A 19,635-nucleotide genomic window follows, 5' to 3' on the forward strand; every position below is an offset into this window, starting at 1 on the left:
GCAGCTTATTATTATTATTATTATTATAATCAAGTTTAACGTCCATACCGAGCCTTCCGGCTATGACAGACCCCAAGTTCTTGGGCAGATGCCCCTATCAGTCTCTAATCTCATCTTTGACCATTCTGGACCTTTTCCTTGCCCCAGGCCGCCTGGTTGCGCAGGGCTTTTGGGCTTTTATAAGCCCTCCTCGGTGCCAATATCAGTATGGGTGTCACCTGCCTGCTGCAGGCCAGCCTCCCCTATTATCCTTCTCCCTCTCGTTCTGCCTCCTGCAGGGCCTCCAGCCCCCATTCATCGTCCCTTCGTGCCCTCATGGCTTCCCGAGCTGTTTCCCCTAGGGGTCATCCAACAGTCGTATCTGCTAGGAACTGCAGGACGGCTTTGGTGGCCCTGAGGTCTCCTAGGAGCCTTCCCTCTGGGTGATCGCGCAGCTTATTATATACTAACCTCCTGCCAGAACTCCTCTGCCTCATGTCAAGAATATCAATAGCATAGGGAAAATAAATAGGGTTCTGCTCTAATAGGAGGAAGCTATAATTTTGTTTTTGGCCTGCTGCTACAGTTGGGAATTTAGTGACATACGCTACATACCTCTTACCTCAGGTTGACTGACAAGATTAAGATAAATCTTCCTTCCATTGACAGAGATGGATTGTGATATGGGGAGGATATTAGTCGCACCTAATTAATTTATTAACTTTGCTAATCTATGCTATGATGATCCCCGATTGAGAGTCCCCGTATAGACTGAAAGATCTCTTCGGGATCGTTCCAGGCAGACACCCGACGGTGCCCTTTTTGTCATTACAAGTCGAGATCTAGAGAGTCCGTCTTTGTTTGTCAAACAGCTTCACAGCAAGACATCTGCCGGGATACGACGCATACGTGATGAAAAGGAGAGAGAGAAAATAAGAGGTATAGCAAGTTACTTGTTGTAGGACTGCTGGGTATGTCTGTAGCAGATCCGAGATGACGGGCATGTATTTAGTCTGTTTAAGAACTTTTTTTTCACCTGATTGGTGCGTGCAAGGCATTGTATCAGTCGATATACTACCACACAAAAGAATAGTAATATATATAAGGAAGGACAAATGTATCGTAAGGTATTGGAGTTTGTAAGTTCCAAGAGAGTCGCTGAAAGCGGATTTGCCACACAAGTATTACGGACATCGAGAAGGACAACGAATTTATCCTCATACGCTGCCTGGCGCGGGGGGCAGGACCCAGCGAACAAGACATTCTCGACATGCCAAATGCACAGATCGATGGCATTAATGATGTCCGAAGAGCGCTACGATTCTACAAGGCTTGTCTGGAGAGGGAGGCAGGAGACGGGTTCCACGATCCAGCGACATTAAACTCCCTGAAATGCCTCGTCACCTCATATATGGAGGTGCGGCAATCTCAAGGCTGTCTCCAAAACTCTGGCCAAGATCGCTTCATTATGTTACTAACACCATAGTGCTCCTACACATTACTAGTAGTCACCTCGGTACTTTAGTTGGATGAATCAAGTATAGAAGTTTGAAACCCCTGCCTAACTTGATTACTAGCATGACTACGGCTGATCCGCTACCACTTAAGAACATCGCAACCCCTCACTTGCGATTCTCTGGTTTGTTCCCAGTTTAATATCTATATCCATCGTCCAGTACAGAGCCTCGGAGAGAACATGGCGGAGCAGGATCCAGAGACAGCCCCAATCGAACCTGATGTGGGTTTCCCGCCGATCAAGAAGTCATAATTGTCTACTCACACAATCATCAGGACAATGCACCGGATTCTGGTGCCGAGGTCAATTCGCTGCATCGGAAACCAGCGAGTCGCTGCGATCCTCGATTCTCGATTATAGGTGCGAAAATGGCCGTCGGTATCATGCCTATCGAGAGGGTGAATGTAAGTTGGTTACATAGCTACTTTCCTCTTTATATATATATATAAACAGATACATACATCGACTGGCTGATTTCTTTCCAGACCCCCTCCCAAACGACGAGAGAGAACAAGACCGGCTGGATCTCCTCCACCACGTCTTCCTGATGGTTACCGGCGGCGACCTTTTCCTCGCCCCCATCTCAGCCGCCGGATCCAACAGAAGGATCCTTGATCTGGGCACCGAAACTGGCATTTGGGCCCTCGATGTCGCAGACGCCTTCCCCGAAGCGACCGTCGTTGGCAACGATCTCAGTGCCATCCAGCCCGGCTGGGTGGCGCCCAACTGTAAGTTCTACATCGAAGATATCGAGCAAGAGTGGACCTGGTCCGCGAACGAGGCATTTGATCTCATCCACGGTCGCATCCTGGTCGGCGGAATCAGCGACTGGGACCGTCTCTACCGGCAGATCTACACGCATCTGAAACCCGGCGGATGGACTGAAATCCAGGAGACGGATTTCTGGATCACGAGTGATGACGCCACGATCCAGTAGGCGGAGTCGATGAACGACTGGCTGGCCAAGATGGACGAGGCGAACACGCGGTTTGGAAAGCGACTCAATGTCGCGGCGCAGCAGAAGCAGAAGTTGATTGATGCCGGGTTTGTGAACGTCCGCGACGACATTTATAAGGTTGGAGACATCAGGCTGAATCTGTCTGTCTATATCCGTTTGCTTACGATGTATTCCCACAGCTCCCAATAGGCACCTGGCCCAAAGACCCAAAACTAAAGGAAATTGACCGTTTCTTCCTAGCGCAGACCTTCGACGCCGTCGACTCTTTCACCACCGCCCTTTTCACTCGCGTACTCGGGTGCAGCACGGCCTTTCACCTGTATGTCAACTTCCATTTTATCTATGGGCAGAAGCTGGAGGAGAATTGATAGATTTAGGGGGTAGTCTCAGGAGGCTAGGCAAGAAGAGAAATTAAATAGGCATACGGTCTTATGGATCGATTCGACTCAAACGTTTGCTCGAAGCTACCGTCAGATCGTTCCATTCAGCTAAAAAGAGTGCCATGACAACTGCGTCTTAGCTGTCGGACTTTTTCTGCTGACAGCTACATGAGGCTCCTGATAAGATTAGAAGATCACTAAAAGAGTTGCAATCCTCGTTGAAGTCATCGAACTTATCAAACAGTTCAGTATACTTCCTTGATGTCACCCATAACATTATCATCACAGTTAGAATCAACACCAGTATCCAGCATCGCTTGGGTAGAAGGAGTGATCAAGGACTGCACAGGTCAATTTCTGTAGAAGCAATGCTTAAAGGAAATGCTTTTAGAAGCCGACAACAGAAATGGCCAAGTTACGTGGACAAAGATCCTGTCGTTAAGAAGAGAGAAGATGATCATAGAATCATCTAGTGAGATTGAACGGCAGAAGATTTCCCTGAGCCGATGGGCCGGTCACAATGCTATACGTCAACTCAACGGACTGAACAAAAAGACATAAGCACGCTTAATCCGGATCCGGCTTCAAGAAGAGACTTCAAGAAAGCCAGTAAGAGATCAGCTCGGAGCTACGATGACCATCGAAGGTCGCTTAAAACGGATATAAAATCTTTACGAGACGAATTTCTCAGCCTTGAACAACAGATCTATCAAACTCGATGTCAGTTCCTGAGGAAGATGTCAACGTCGGAATCCGCATTTTGTACTCTAGGAGGCTCACCATGGACTTATACCTGCTTATCTGCTGACAATTTCATGTCTTTAGAAGCAGAAAATTCGTGATACAAGATCCAATTCCATCGGATTAAGGAACTTACACTTGACAATGCCAACCATAGGTGTTCAAATAGACGGTTTATTCAACGCGGTTTTCGTCCGTAAGGCCTCGTTTGCTGTGACCTGCTCATGTTTTCTAACTACGCGGCTATTCTCTTTCAATTTTTTTTTCGGCAAAAGTGAATTAGTTCTTTCCCAACGCAATCTTTGCAAATACTACAAGAGCCAAGGGTCAACAAGAAGCTTAATTTCCCCGGAAGTATTATATCGCAAAAAGCTATTGGGGAATCTTGAGGACTTAAGTGCTAAGGCCATTTACAGTGGTGGAAGCCTCTTGAATAATTCCCAGCTCCGAGTAAATGCAAACACCAATAGTGAATAAAGGGAAAAAGAAAAATTCATTCTCTGATCGATATCGATATTTGTAATGATAAAAAAAAAGAAAGAAAGACCAAAAAAAAAGTCCCCGAAGAGAAGCGCGAATTCTTATAGTCCATATAACCCAGATATTCTATACCCTCGACAGGTCTATTCCATTCCATTCTGTCTGATACCTTCCGTCTTTCTCGTACATATACTTACCTTACCTCACCCTTCATTGCCTAGGGGAGTAGAAAAAGACATTCGTTTCAAAAGTCATTATCCAGATAAAAGCAATTTCAATTCAATCCGTTCGATGCTCTTGAGGTGAGGATTCTCTTCACCCTACTTCACGACAGGCGTGAGCTTAATGTTCAGGGGCTTCTTCTCCCACAAAAGGTAGACATTCTGCTTATTCCACCCCTTGCTGTCGGGTTCGAGCTCGAGATCAAAGTTCCAGAGGGTTCGGGCCATGATGAGCTTCATTTCAGCGTAGGCAAGACTAAGTCAATGCACTCAATGTCAGTAATCAGGAAAAAAAGAAGAAGAAGAAGAAGAACCGACAAAGGAAAGGCTGCGGCAGACTTTTTCCCCAGACAGACCCGCGACCCCAACCCAAACGGCTGATGGGCTTCTTGGATGTCGCTGGCGAAGCGAGGATCGTTGAGCCATCGCTCCGGGAGAAACTCGTCCGGTCGAGAAAAGTTGCGTGCTGAGGTATACGCGGGCAGGTGGGAGAGGCCGACACTAGTCTGTGGAAGCAAATAGATGGTCAGTCAGTGTCAGTACTGGCATAGCAACAATCACGGTGTTATACTACATTCTCCGGGATAAAGTATCCGTCAATCATTGCTCCACCCTCTGGAACAATCCGCGGTAAGGCCGTCGGAACAGGGGGATAGAGCCGCAATGTCTCCCTGAGGACGGCCATCATATACGGCAGCCGATTGACGCCGACCATGGTGATGTCTTCCTCCTTGTTGAACGTCGACCGGACTTCTTCGACCACTCGCTTGTACACGAGAGGATTCTTGAGCATGTAGAATGTCGCCCCACTGAGCAACGTGGCGGTGGTCTCACTCCCCGCGATGATGAACACAGTGGCATTCTCGCCCATCTCGTCTATCGTCATGCCTTTCTTCTCATCATTGTGCCGAAGCATATACGACACGAAGTCCTCTCCTTCCAGGTTGCCGGTCTCAATCCGTTTCCTGGTTGCGGTGAAGCCGAGTGAGGGGAGCTCCATTGCATCACGCAAGTAGCGTTCGGGCACAAGATACCGTGCCAGAGTGGCCACTTTCGCCAGCTGATTCAGGTTCGTCAGCTGCTTGAGGAAGGGCATCCGGTACAACACCTGTAGATAGGGGATGATGCGAATGGTGGCAAAGACCATCCCGACCCCGAGATGGTACTTGCTTTGGACAAGACAGCCAAAGGATTTGCCAAAAGAGAGATGGCCGATGATGTCTAGGGTGGTATAGTTATACCACTTGACAAGGTCGATGTTGCCTCCCGCAGCAGCATGCTCTCTCAATTTCGAGATCAAAAGACCGATATAGTATTGGATAATCCCTTCCTGACCGCGCAGGGCTTTCTCCGAGAAGGCATGCGCCAGAAGACGGCGCATCCGAGCATGATCGCCGCTTTTCGCCTTTATGACATGCGGTGTATCGGTCAGAGTCGGGGCGAAGATGCGGGTATCCTTCTCGAAGGGCAGTTTTCCGTGCGTCCGGTGGCCGTGGATATCGTTCCACGCCGTGGCCGAGATGAAGGAGACGTCTGACGGGGCGATCCGGACGATGGGTCCGTACTTGTCATGAAGTTTGGCAAGGACAAAGGGCCATTTTCCTGCGATCATGTGGTGCAGGTATGGGATCTGAGACATGGCATACAGCCTTGGGCCCGGGACAGAGGCCAGGGGGTGGAAGAAGAGGTTGTAAATCATGCTACAGGGCCAGTAGATGATGACAGACTGGAAATACCGAGATTAGTTGAATACCCTCTTCATTACAGGGCAAGGTACGCACGGCAAGAGCCCCTATTGCGAGTGTAGTCCCCAGCGCAAAAGTCATTGTCGTATGAAAGTCACTACACAAGATCAATTGAAATAGGGCAAAAAGAACAAGGTTCCTAGCACAGTTCAAATTTGTGACAATCTAGGTGGACGGATGGACGAAGACGTAAACATGAATTTGATATCAACTTGATATCAGTCCAGCGAGCGTGTTCTCTTAAATATATTTACATCGAAAGATAGATCGACACACACCTTACAATCGTTCGAGTCACGACAGTCCACTCGGAAGATAAGGACCTGGCAATGCCATCATATCAACTGAGGTCAGCCAATACCTTCTGGTGTTGATTATTATAATTATGATTCCTTCATTTGAGTATGCACTCTCTATCTACTACCTAGGTAGTAGGACTTCCTAGCTAAACTCTATATACATAAGGAATAACTACTGTCCAATCAAATGTTTATTACCCTCCCATGAAGATTCTGATATTGATAAATGAATATATGCATGCATATATAAGCGTGTCGTGTCGCATCTCAACAGGACGGAGAATTAACTCCCCTTGTATGACTACACACCATTCCATTGCATGGCATGCATAGCAGTGCCATTGGAAAGTGGCTAGTTTATCTTGGCCCGCATGTCTATACAGGGATGTGAGTCTGAGGTGTGAGTGTATGTACATAGACAGTGAGATAAAGCAAGTCTGATGCGATATGTCACATATTAGGCTGGTCTCATCAATCTTGATCTGTTTCATCATGATAAGATCCTTACCCAGTGGATCCGACGATTCCGAGCATATAAACATGCACAAAAGTTCGTCTTCTTACCTTGTATAATTGTATCCTGATGTGATAGTGAAGATGTACCAGCGGAACTGCTTTATGCCAGCGGCTATGTCTATAGTGGCTTATATAAGCCCTCAATGTCACACGAATCTTAATTTAAACTATTAAGGTGCTTACATATATGGGTAAAAAAGGTAGTTTTTAATAAAGGAAAAGAAAAAGTAAAGAAAGAGAAAAAAGCTAGGTAAGGTAAGTTAGTTCGAACTTATAAATAAATAAATACATATGCCGTACTTTGCGCAGAGTCATATAGTATAAAAGTGCATTGCTACAGACATATTATAATGTACTGTACTGTATACAGGCATTGTTTCTCATACCTGATAGAGTAAAGCAATGCGGATAAATAGTAAACACTTCCTCGAAAATGGGAATAATAGGAGTGGTAAGGGTTAACGAAAGGATTGGAAGAAAAGGTCTCCTTCTTGACCTCTCCACACCACCATAGATCTAACCCTGGCTATTTTGGGGGTGTATTCAACATTAAAGCCTTCTGGGCCAATCAGGATGGCGCACGCGTTCACGCGTTTATGACAAGATAAGAGGGGAGGTTATTATATCATTTTTACCTAATAGCTTGCGGTTGCAGCAGGCAGGCATGGGTGTTGGTCGCGAAGATTGTCGATCCGTTCGTAGAATTCACCGAGGTCTGGGTTTCTCACTGTCGGCGCCAATCATCCCTTTCACCCTTGAGGCATCTCCCCCTCCGAACGAGGTTCACTGGCTTCCGACGTCCCTCAGGCACGCCAGCCACATCGCGCTTTTCGGCTCTATCTCCATCCTCATCCTTCTCGTTCAAGTCGCATCTCCCGAGGACTTTTTTTCTTCTACCTTGAATCATCGCGTCATCAACGTCTCTAACAGCATCACGGTTTGCAGAGTCAGTTAATTCTTTTGTGTTTCCCTGCCTCTTAAAATCCATCAATCAAACCTCTATCATGTCTGCCTACCATGAGACGATCGTAGGAGTGGAGCTGGATGGGAACGTTGAAGATGTCACAAACAGAAAGCGACCTCAAATCGCCCACGCCCATGCCCGTGTCGATCTTCGACTGTGCTACCTTTATCAGACAGAAGGGCGGCTACACTCCAGCAAAGCAATATAAGCTCAAGAATAGTCTCCTTGCAGGCGCGGGATTTCTTGAACTGGCTAATGCTGGAGATTTCGCGGCCAATGTATGGAACGAGATTCCTGTGCCACATTTCGCTGTTGCACTGATGGCCGTCGGCGGTACCCTTGCGCTCGCGATTTCCGCTTTCGCTTTTTGGGATGCTAAACTGAGCCTGCGTAATATCCTTGTTCTCCGAGACGAACGACGTTACCTACAAACACAGAAAGGGGATCTGTTCGAACACACACAAATCACCCGCGACCTAGATAGTCAACTGAATGTGAACTTTCGGGAACTGGGCACGGAACTGGTCGATCGTATCGGCATGGACATTGTGATGGGATTGGGAGCCATAATGGTAGGGATTGGAACGTTTATGGCTATTGGCGGCGCAAATCCTGGAGTATTTCGAGCGAGCAATCTCCTGTCCGGATATATTGGAAATGCGCCAGTTGCACTCTACGGTACGGCTAATGCGGCATGGTCTGCGTACGTGTGGAGGAGAGCCCATCGACACGGCCTCGCTGGAGTGAAGGAACTGAAGGCAGACAGCATTGGACGTGTGCTAGAGCGTCGCATTCGCGAAGTCAAGACACATGCCGCCATAAACGGAGTGACTGGTCTCGTCGCAGGTGGTGCATCACTTGTCACTGCGACGTTGTGGTATGGTTATCCGATTTTGGTATCTCGTCCATTCTTTGCAACTATGTCTGGCGACATAGGATCGGATACGATCGTCCGTTGATTCGACAAACGCGGAGAGTAGACAAAATCTCTCTAATCGAAGAATTGAAATCTGTTACTTCTGCTCGACAAATTCTCGAGGAAGCACCTTCGGAGCCGCTGCCTAAACTCGTCTCGGATCCAGGATCCATTTCCACCGTCCTCGAGTTTATTAGAGAAAACGATCTTTTCGAAGACTTCTGCGTTCGTCTCCTTGAGGATGCCCCTTTCTTCACTTCGCTTTTCGGTACTTTAGATGAAGAACTGATAATCGATCCACAAAGTCTTTTAACTGTGGACAAGCTATACCTCCCTACTCTCCTCCAAATCGCACAGACGTCCATCAGCGAGATGGGACCAGTACGTTCCAAATATCGGGAGCGTTATCTATTAGAAACTCTCGGGTGTTACTTGTGCTCTCGAGGAGTTGAACCAACCTCTGAAAAGTGTTGAGATTGGGCATATATTCTCGTCTTTATTCTTATTTTGTAGCCAGCAGGCCTGTTTAGTCATATTGAAATTCTTAGGATCATGATGTGTGGCTGCACATTTTTCCCTTTCGTGCTTCTCCAGAACCCGTCTGAGTCCCATGTTGAGGACTAGAAGAAATGGTCAAGTGTCCAACCACTCATTGGATCTCTGAGACGCTTAAAGCCATCGGAATATCTCTGGATGCTGTCCCCGTCTTGGATATCTGTGTTCTTTTCAGCGATTGCGATCTGGCGAATATGGACAAAGACACGAAAAAGCGTGCAATTGAAGCTGCCTACGCACTGGTGGAGAAGATCTTAAGGGTATTGCGTCCCAGAATAATTATTTGCTGTTAATGTATGACGCAAGGTACGTTTGACCGCCGCGGAAACTAGAAATGGAAACCAGCTCAGAATTTGCTGGCGTCGCTGTTGTGTTCGAGCCCTAAGGAAGCGGAGGATCAAGAAGGAGTTTCGATTGATCTTGGAGATTGGAGTTTATGGGCCGTTAAATGATTCCACCCAGCATCCTTTCTCTGCTGGGGCAATGAATCACTGAAGGATTCTCTCATGCAATTATTCCATGACATGTATGGTCCATGCGCGGGCTGGGAGCGGAAGATTATCAGTTATAATAGGTGCAGGCGGTCTTAGAAAGCGTGCGGGAAGGCGTTCCCGAGTATGACTCTATGGCTGTACGGCCGATGGATGTCGTGTCTACCATGCCTTGCGGCCGAGGTGTGATGTTGGGCGCATGTTCCATCTATGGTATGTATTGCATCAACATTGGGCCCACCCTTCCTGTCTAGTGAGTCTGACTCTCTGCATTATCACCGCGAGCCTGCGGCAGAAATCCGTTCTGCACCGTCACTTGAGCTGCTGGAGGATCATGGCTCCAGACCAAGGGGTAGATGGATCTCAGTCAAACCGTGTCCCCAGCCATGTACCATCTACAACTCACTCGCACAGGGCTCCGGGTCCCGTTGGTGAGTATGAAGTCTATCTCAGGCTGAAAGTCACAAAATCCCGATCGCAGTCGCAGCAATGGAACTGATTAACGTGTAGGGGGGAGCGGCGATGCTGGCGTAGAGCGTCGTTGTCGCCGAAGCAGCGATCGCAGTCATCGCAGTAACAGTGACCGGTGGATCTCTGGTGTTGAGCAAGGTGCTCCTGCGCTCCGAACTCTCTATCGCAATGTCCGCAAAGCCAGCTGTGGAGGGCTAGGTTGTGCTGCTCGAGTCCGTCCAAGGTTTTAAAACAGCGGTTGCAATGAGGACAGAAGCAGTGACGTTTAGCTCTTTGATGTTGACTGAGCGCGTAACCGTCATAGAAGTTGCGACCACAATCACAAGCTGGCATCCTTGTGGCAATCTCGGACAGCGCTGGATGTCATTAAGAGCTTGGATACTTTCCAGGACGATCAGCAGGTGAGATATGGTGTGCACAGTCGAACTGAAGGTCGACGTACATGGTGGACAGTTTTTCTTATACGGAGCGCTTGACGTAACCAGATCACCGCAGATAAAGTAGGCTGTAGGAATTCGAATCGCAACAATTCTCGAGAAATAGGTGTTGCGACAGCTGCAATCTCTCCCAGCCAGAAGAGGGTGGCATGTCACCTCCCTATAGGATGGAGAAGATTAAGCTCGGCTGGATGCATTTTGGAGGTGTGCTGTCTTATGTCTGATGTCTGCTGACCCGGAAGATGCAGGACACCTCCAATTAGAGGCATTTGCGAATCTACGTTCCGAGAGTTGAATTCTGACATGTCTTATTATGTGAATCAGTTCTAGAACGGACTAATAGTCATCTAGCGTCATGGGCTTCACAAGGAGCAACCGGATATCCACAGGATTCGGGCAGTCTGAGGAAAATGAAATCACAATCACACTGTCAATTGAAATGGTGATAGTCCTCAGCTGGTTTTTTTCTCCGGCTGCGTGGAAACGAAGGGCCCAACCCCACATGGAACCAATCTTGACACTGTTCACTACTGTCATGTGGTGAAGAATATGAAACACTTAAGACACGTCTTTGCGTGATTTGCCCTGGAAAATTGAATTGAAATTATTCTAGGGATCATTTCGCTAAACAGGAGTCTTCTCATGTTATGCCTCTCTCAACCTGCGACGCGTGCGTGTCTGCATATCTTGCGGATTCATCAAATCAACTTTCAGTTATGGTACAGAAGTTTGCTCTCCCAGATCTTCCTGTTTTGGTCACGCACCAACGGCCTTTGCGGGTAACTGTCATGCTTGTCGGCTTACCCCGGTAAGTTCTCTGCCTGTTTAACAGGTCATGCTATATACTACGCTAACTACCCCGAATATACTTGTTCTTACACAAACCTCACGACACACTGTCCACTCAACGAAAATCTGGGTGATAAAGCTCATTGTTCGATTGCCGTTGCTCTTATTGCAAGATGTCGAAGTTAGGCCCCCAGACTGTCTAAAGGAATAAACGATTCCATGATTCCTTGCTCCGTCTTTCTTCAAGGCATATATCTCGCGATAATCACTAATCCACAGTGATCCTATGCAAGTGGTCCAGAATATATCTGCCGCAACAGTACCAGCAACTCCACTCCAGGCGAAAGTTTTGTTCAAGATGATACTCTTCTCTTGAAGATCGATATCTGTTCCCATAAATCATCTGGAAATATCTTTTCCCACTTCATACTCTCTTGATCACGCTCTCTAACACCGCTACAGACTAAAACCAATCTTTCTCCTGATTCTTCCGCGAGCTACCTCAATATGCTTCATGTGGATACCGCGGCCTGGATTTACGTTTTCAACCCCCGGCGATCATGTTTGGGTTCTTGGGTATAAGCTGGTTGCTCTTAAGTTTGCGAGGTATGAACTCTTTTTGTCATTGAAAGAACAGCCTAATATCAATAATCCGTACAGACCCAGCGTTGAATTCAGCGGTCGCATTTACTCCTTTCGCTGTTTTAGCTTGGCAGTTTTCTCTCTACTTCGGTTTCTGGGTACGATTCCGTGCATTGATTGCCTGCCAAACTTGTCGATTAATGAGAACTAAAATAAAGGCAAATTGAGAGACTGGTGGCGCCCCTTTTGACTTATATGGAATTAGGACATCGGATCTTGGTAACGAAATCATCTGAGCCAAGCCAAGAGCGTTCAGATCCTGTCATTGAGTGTCGAAACTCGTGTCCTTAGTTTATAACGCTTGATTGCTTACTTTTGAGCAGATACAACCCTGTATCTTTCCTTGATATTGAATCCGCTTATGCAACTCAAATTTGGCTCCCCTTATGCTAGACTGTGCAGTTCTCCATAGTATTTTCTGTCCGCCTTCGCCTTGTTCAATACTCAGCACCAGAGGATTCCATGGAGTAGCGGCACCCTGAAAAGGTAAGTTGTAGATCATAACTCTGATGATCAGTTATGCATTACGGCTTCAAGAGTTTCCGAAGCTTTTCACAGGTCAGCAAGCTCGTTCCACTTCCCAGGGATGAAAGCCTTATTCAGAGGTGTATCAATTTACCAAGACAAACTCGGTTAAGTAACCTAGAACTACAACTGAGGACAACAATGGGGGCATAAGGCGGGGCCTACTGAAGGCATACTGGGGGCATGCTGGAGCATACTAGGGGCATACTGAGGGCAGAGAGCACATCGGTACGCCGAGACTCATGAAGGAATTCTTCCTATGTTATCTGGTGATGGGCCATGATAACTTAATGGCAACTCTGTCCAGTCTGCTCCCCCCAGTAGCAGTAAACCAGCAAGCCTCTGAATCAGTTACCATACGTAGTGGAGTCGTTGAAAGGATAGTTAGTAGTCACTGCATAGAATTTGTAGGCTATTAGTGTTGAGATTATGGCCATAAGCATGCAGGGGAGAAGCTACTACTAGCACTACTAGATGGGAAGCGATATATCGATATGAAAAAGACTTGATTCTTGATTCTAATGAGATGTAGGAGAAGGGTTATAAACCCTGCTGTGGGAGCGGGGTTCCTCGGCTCCTAGCGATATGATATATCACATCGGTTCGTCATGATTTCCAACAATTAGGATAACAATGCGTCATTATTTCGGACAGACTTCGTGGAGAGAATTAATACGAACAGTTGTCAGCCTGGCATTTGTTCCTGGTGGCACTTCTCAGTCTATATGGGAAGTACGGAGGTGGGCCTCAAAAGTTTTGACGCATGCTAATGGACACTAGTAATTTTCGTGTTTTGGTCTGTTTTGGCTGGTACCTGCCTCCCTACCTATTTTACTATACTAACCTAAGTATCTTCTGAAGACCCTTCATCTGCAATCTTTATGTCAATATCTACCCAAATTTTCTGCTTTGAGAGCACCCCCTTCAGCCTCCTACCCTTATAACTACGAGTATCCTGACCCGTACGACCCTCCTTATACTCATTTCCACCTTCTAGTCTAATAACCTCCTGAATATGATGTGGAATCTGTTCAATCGACTGCTGGATTTGCTCCTGTGGAAGCTCATCCCATGCTTAAAGCTATGCAGCTTTTACAGTCTTCCGATCAGCTAGTGCACTACGAAGGGTAGTCCGTTTCTTCATCCATGGCCAGCATGGCTCGATCATATTTAGATCTGGGGAGTTGCCTGGCCATAGTAGTCGTTGGACACCATGGAAGTTATAGACTAGGTCCTGGGTATGATATATATATGGGGTGGTGCATTATCCTCTATAACTATAGTCTTTAGCTGATTTCTCATATACTCCTTTGCAAAGGGGATGAGCTTTGGGATTAATACCTCCTATAAAAAGGTTAGTATAGTTATCATTTTTATATGGGAAGAACATTACTTTTTAATAATGATACCAATCAATACCCCCTTTTGAATTTCGTATAAGCTTGCCAGTTTTTTTTGGTAAATTTCCACTGTAGCCATGGTCCACCAGGATTCCAAAGCCTCATATAGGAGAGACCTGTTGTAAGCTCCTGTTCTTCCCTGCATTTGGCTTCATATTCTTGATTCATAATCTCAAGCTCTTTTTTAGTATTCTTCCGGGCCTGGGCTGTCTCTGGACTCCATATATGACATGGACCTTTCTTATCATATGAAAAACATCCCTAAAACATGAATTCCGAGGCCCCTTTCCATCAACAACATATACAGGTTGGATCAGTTGCATCTTTGGCTGTTCTCCATACTCAGATAGCTCCATATCTACTTCCAAGCATAACGGAAGTCTCATTAGTCTATATAACATTCTTCCAATCTTCTAGGGTCTAGTGTTCATGGGCTTTGCACCATAGGTATCTCTGCATCTTCCTAGTATCAGTCAGACCTGGTTTCCAGCTTGGTTTAATAGAACTTAATCCAAGACGATTTAAAATTCGCAAGGCAGAGGCATGAGAAATACCAGCTTCATAAGCCAGATACTCTGCAGATTTCTTACAGCCAGCTCGATCTTTGGTAACAGAATCTAATATCTTTTGCTCAGTTTCTGCAGATATCTTTAGCTGGCCTGAATAAGGAGCATCTTCAACATATTCTGGCAGAATCCGTGGATCAACAGCTGGATCATATCCACGCTCTGTAGCCTGCTTCATAAGATGATAGATAGTTTGTTTTGGGATGTCAGTGATTGATTCTACTGTAGGAATAGGCATCTTTATAATCATTGTAAGAGTCAGGGCTTGGGAGCGAACTGTGATAGGATGATTATGACCCATATTGATTGAAGGTAGGTAGGTCGGTAGGTAAAGTCGACTGGATTCGCGCGTTTCTGCAGCTATTTAAAAAGTCAGTATCTCGTCATCTGATTGGTTAATTCAAAATTGATCAAACCTAGGCAGGCAGGCAGGTAGGCAGGCAGGTAGGTAGATATGAAGACTGCGAAGCGGTGAGTTTTCAAGTTACCTCAGTTAGTATAGTAAAATTGGTAGGGAGGGAGGTTAGGCTGCGTCGTCCTAGCAGATCTTCAGTATAGGATTAGAACGACTTCTGCACTAATCGTGTTTGTCATTTCCACGGGGTCCCGCTATTGCTTCAAATTCACGTTCAACATCACAACCATCCACTTTGCTGTCGATTACTAAAGTGTCCTTTCTGTATTTGAAAGTATTATTCCGTTCAGTTGTCCCTAGTGAAATAGGTTGGAGCCATAAAAATTAGTGACGTCTCCTTCCGCTGGGAGAAAGCTATTTCAATTGAGCTGGGCTTGTTAGCTAGTCCTAATATTCTCGCTAGGCCCATTCAAGGGCATCATAAATTTGGCCGAATCTATTGGCTCGCCGTCAATCTCTTCGTCAGACGACAGCTCGAGACGGAAGATCCGTTGTGGAGCGCGATTAAAGAGGAAGAATTCGTACACCTCGATCCATAGAAGAGGTAATATTGGCATCCGAAGAGTCTTGATAAGATTCATTAGTGCAGTAGCTTCTTCAGACGTCAGATTTTGATATTTGGACGCGCTGACCGCCGGAACCTCGGAGTGTACCTTTGTCCTGCGAGGCAGAAATCAAAGGATATTACCACCTCCAGCTGCATCCGCTAGTAGAGCCCATTGACAGCCTTGGTCATACCAAGATTTAATTCTTGTTTTTAACTCCTTTTTTGAGAAAAGAGGAACTCTATGGTCACGCTTTGTTGGATCTGGAGATCTTGCCTGAGATACGATCTGCTTAATGACATCGTTGACTTTGGTAGTTGTTTTCGTAGCTGGATTCCAGAAGCCTCTTTGGCTCTTGACTTGCTGATAAACATACCAGTGAGTCAGTCGACGACTGTATATCGAGATCTGGTCATTTCTACTGTACCAGGCGGCGGTCTGATAGATCCAATCGAAGCCGGTACCAGTGGGGTTGAATCCTGGTTCGGGAACGTCACGAAGTTTAAGCAGATGCTTCTCCAGACTCGCAGATGTCGGCCTTCCTCCGATAATGACCGCTGGAGGGCCCGCGAAATATTTTGACAATGTTGGCACTTGCAGCCGTCTCCTTGGTTCGTCGGCTGATAATGCCCGCCCAAACGGAGGGAGTCATAATGAAAAATGATGGCATTGATGATGTCAATTTCTATGAGTCACCAATGCCCGGAGATGAAACAAGGAATCAAGACTTGAGTAACGTTCGCGTTGACTGAAAGGTTTGTTAATCTTAGCCTAACAGGGTCATACCAGTCAATTTTCAGTAAGACGGTTTCATTTCTCCTCGGCAATTTGGCCAGAACATAATTCACCAGGGTCGCTGAGAGTTCATCTTGAGGATTTAACGTCTCCATCGACTGCATGAGTTGATGGAGATCGAGCGTCTCATGCTTTGCATTGGTGGGTAAGTCGAGGATGTCGACAACCGGGCGGTCTGCATTCTTGGCTGAGTCTTGCAACTGCCCATTGCAGCTATTATTCGCGGAGAGCGCTGTCTTAGTTGAAGATGAAAAGGAGACTGGAGACTTGGAACACACTAGCGTGTCCTGAGAACGGGCCGAAATTGATAAGTTTGGGCTGTAAAATTGTTCTACTAATGTGCCAAACTCTGCGTCGGTGATCGGCTTCTCTCCCAGCATTCTGAAGAATTGAGCCCTGCTGTTGATGCCTTCCATGGTTTGTATTTCAATTTCAGGAACGGCAGTATCGCTATCCGACTCCTCCCTGTGCGGTCCAGGGTCTGATCGCACTCCAGACTCATCCAATATCGGCTCTCTCCCTATACCACTGGAGACTGTAACTTCTCCATGTTTTGCATGTCTAATGGCTGAATCATAGTTCTCCGAAGACCCCAGGCAGTCTGGGCTTGACAGGTTGGACGATGTTCCCGGATTTGGAGAACTTCCAGCTCCTTTGCTGTCGGGTCCGTTTGTGAGAACATCATGAGTGTTATTCATTTTGTCGTCACAATCTGATAGGTTAGCAGGCAGAGCCAAGTTCCACCAGAAGTAGAAACTCACCATAGGCACGTCTCGCTTCAATGAAGAAATGACGCGGATAACGTTGAGATAGGATCTGCGTCAGCTCAAGCAGCTGAGGGAAGAAGCAGGCAAAAGCAGCAACCAACTAAAGACCAGAGTCATCACTGTGGATATCGCAACGAGATGAACCCGATTAACTGCCTTCAAATCTTCCTCCGTTAAAGTATAATATTTGAATTAAATACAATCAAGAGAAAGACTAGATATATGAGTAGGAATGAGCATCCTTATATAGGTCCTTAATAGTCCATTCCATAGTATCTTCTGTAGTCCCTTCATGGACTCTTTCCATAGTCCCTTTGTGGACTTTTTCTACATGATTCTAGTCATGTGATTTTTAGCCTTGTTCTTTGTCCTGCAGGGTAATGTCTCATCATGTGTTGCTGTGTTGGACAGCTTCCCTCTTTGTTGGTTTGTAACAATAGGTCTGGAAGGCAGTATAGAAGGTAGTATAGAGTATAGAGGCAGAATTTCCTAAATATCCACATGACCCTGGTTGCCCTCCTCATGTTGGATTCAACTGGAGCTCGATTGGCTGCGACGCTCTCTCCGCCAGTAAGTTCTTTTATCTTGCTGAGGATGAAAGTGGTGTTATCACTCCCATGGAATCCCTCAACATCAGCAAGTCGAATAGCCTCTTGGATCACCTCATCCATTTTGGACCTGGGAATCGAATGCTGTTCTGGCACAGGGTTCACAAAATGGATCCCTAATAACACAGGAAGCTGAGACTGGGCGACTGTCATCGTCCCGTTAGTAAAAGTACAGAATCTGATGGACAATGATCTTACAAATCATGGCGGCAGCCTCCGCCTTGTCCTAGATCACCTTTGGACTCCTTACACCACTGTCTCTCAAGAAGAATACCAGAAAGTCTACGGGGCCTGCCCATCCATTGGCAAAGGTCCTGACCAAGACACCTTTAGTTTTGAGATACTTGATGGTTCGCGGAATGTCCAAGAAGCTCTTGCATCCAGAACTAATCACGGCCATGGGAGTTTGTCCCAGCTCCGTGAGATCCGCTTGTCAATGATGAGTTAGCATGCCGAGTCGATGAGGTCAGATTGACCCACCTGAGATGTCCATAGAGCTTTCTCCTCCACGGTACACCACCGAGCCCACCGGTCCCAAAGACTTTGATACCGGCCAGATGAGCGAGGATCATTGTCCCTGAGACAGTGGTACTGCCATGGATGCGTTTGCCTGCCATTCCCTATGACAACTTAGCAATTGGTTTGAATTAGTAGCTCCTCAATTTAATTTAATTACCAAGCCACAGATGTAGCCAAGGTCTCAACAGGAGACCTTCAATGCCGACTTTGTGTTGGCCATCGAGGCCAATTCAATGATCTCTTCAGGCCCCCAACTCCACTTGAGCTACACCATTGAACACGGCGATTGTCGCGGGGATACCTCCATTGGCGCGGACAACTGATTCCAGCAGCAATCCGAGAGCCACATTGTCAGGGTATGGGAAACCTGATATTGATCAATGGCATTAGGGACATCCAGCATGCATTGGCTATGAGCATATCAAGATACCATGCATATAGATTGTCGTTTCCAACGCCACTACAGGTTTCCCTGTGGCCACGGCATCCCGAACCTCCTCTGAAATCATGCTGGAAGGAAGCCAGCAAGACGGTACATAATTCGGACTGAGATATGGTTTAGTTTGTATGGTTGATTATGTAGCTATCTCGATGTCCCCACACTGTTAAGCAATATCAATCGAAGCTGCGCCAAGTGGCCGAAAAGGCCACCGTACTAATCGTGTGGCAATGGTGGTTTGTAGTCTTGTAGAAGTCCACCAAGGTTCAGCTGCTGAGATTTGGCGCTAACCCACTGGATCTAAGTGATAGGAATTAATTACCTCACAAATACTATGTGGAGAGCTGTCACTGCGATCGAAGGTTGACACTAACATGATAGTGTTGGGAAGTTCCAGCTGTGTCTGCCCTTATAGTGAAAGTGCTTATAGAGCCTCCCACTTGCCTATATGCTCACCCAAATGCCCTAATTCTGTGAATGTCTGCAGTAACTACGCCAGTATATGCGATGGTTATGGAGCAATGCTTCTACATCTGCTCTGCTGCTGCCCTCCATGTTGATATTGCAAACAAAACAGGAATAGTAATGCGTAAACAATGCATAAACCCTGGATTTTCTTCCTGCATCTCAACCTTCTCAGTCACAAGCCGGTCCCATGACTATTTTAATCCGCGAGGGGTAGTAGTATGTTGTACATGTTTGCCCCGCCTGGACAGGCTGTCGTTTCCCTCTCGGAAGAGCATGGCGAACCGTCACCTCGATTCGACTTCGTAGAGTGGAGGATTTGATCTTCCACTACAGATCTCGAGAGCCTGCGATTGGTCCAACGTCGTCAACCTCAGCAAGTTCTCGTCAGGATGCCATGTTCATCTGTCGATACTCATTGTTGGTTCTATTTTCAGTCTAGGTCTCACCAATGCTGGTCGAGTTAGAGATTTATGCAGAGAGGTGATGAT

General features: G+C 46.6%; 5 protein-coding genes across 5 annotated transcripts; 3 read left to right on the top strand and 2 right to left on the bottom strand.

The window, feature by feature from the left end:
- Positions 1 to 1,774: 1,774 nt before the first annotated feature.
- VTN77DRAFT_7283 (uncharacterized protein) lies at positions 1,775 to 2,432 on the top strand (the record flags this gene model as incomplete). The annotated part of the gene is made up of 3 exons (XM_069423655.1): positions 1,775 to 1,797; positions 1,856 to 1,899; positions 1,981 to 2,432. 3 exons carry the CDS (start codon positions 1,775 to 1,777, stop codon positions 2,430 to 2,432), a joined length of 519 nt encoding a protein of 172 aa, XP_069281089.1.
- Positions 2,433 to 2,462: 30 nt separating this feature from the next.
- Positions 2,463 to 2,821, top strand: VTN77DRAFT_7284 (uncharacterized protein; the record flags this gene model as incomplete). The annotated part of the gene is made up of 2 exons (XM_069423656.1): positions 2,463 to 2,570; positions 2,633 to 2,821. 2 exons carry the CDS (start codon positions 2,463 to 2,465, stop codon positions 2,819 to 2,821), a joined length of 297 nt encoding a protein of 98 aa, XP_069281090.1.
- Positions 2,822 to 4,374: 1,553 nt separating this feature from the next.
- VTN77DRAFT_7285 (uncharacterized protein) lies at positions 4,375 to 6,101 on the bottom strand (the record flags this gene model as incomplete). The annotated part of the gene is made up of 4 exons (XM_069423657.1): positions 4,375 to 4,531; positions 4,594 to 4,781; positions 4,850 to 6,001; positions 6,057 to 6,101. 4 exons carry the CDS (start codon positions 6,099 to 6,101, stop codon positions 4,375 to 4,377), a joined length of 1,542 nt encoding a protein of 513 aa, XP_069281091.1.
- Positions 6,102 to 7,879: 1,778 nt separating this feature from the next.
- VTN77DRAFT_7286 (uncharacterized protein) lies at positions 7,880 to 8,758 on the top strand (the record flags this gene model as incomplete). Its single annotated transcript, XM_069423658.1, has 1 exon — positions 7,880 to 8,758. The coding sequence occupies one exon, from the start codon at positions 7,880 to 7,882 to the stop codon at positions 8,756 to 8,758; it is 879 nt and encodes a 292-aa protein (XP_069281092.1).
- Positions 8,759 to 15,383: 6,625 nt separating this feature from the next.
- VTN77DRAFT_7287 (uncharacterized protein) lies at positions 15,384 to 18,749 on the bottom strand (the record flags this gene model as incomplete). Its single annotated transcript, XM_069423659.1, has 8 exons — positions 15,384 to 15,666; positions 15,928 to 16,158; positions 16,338 to 17,058; positions 17,108 to 17,213; positions 17,972 to 18,150; positions 18,251 to 18,341; positions 18,510 to 18,607; positions 18,671 to 18,749. 8 exons carry the CDS (start codon positions 18,747 to 18,749, stop codon positions 15,384 to 15,386), a joined length of 1,788 nt encoding a protein of 595 aa, XP_069281093.1.
- Between the last annotated feature and the right edge of the window lie 886 nt (positions 18,750 to 19,635).

The sequence above is a fragment of the Rasamsonia byssochlamydoides genome (assembly GCF_041956645.1).
Source record: "Rasamsonia byssochlamydoides strain NRRL 3658 unplaced genomic scaffold VTN77scaffold_6, whole genome shotgun sequence".
Taxonomy (NCBI): domain Eukaryota; kingdom Fungi; phylum Ascomycota; class Eurotiomycetes; order Eurotiales; family Trichocomaceae; genus Rasamsonia; species Rasamsonia byssochlamydoides.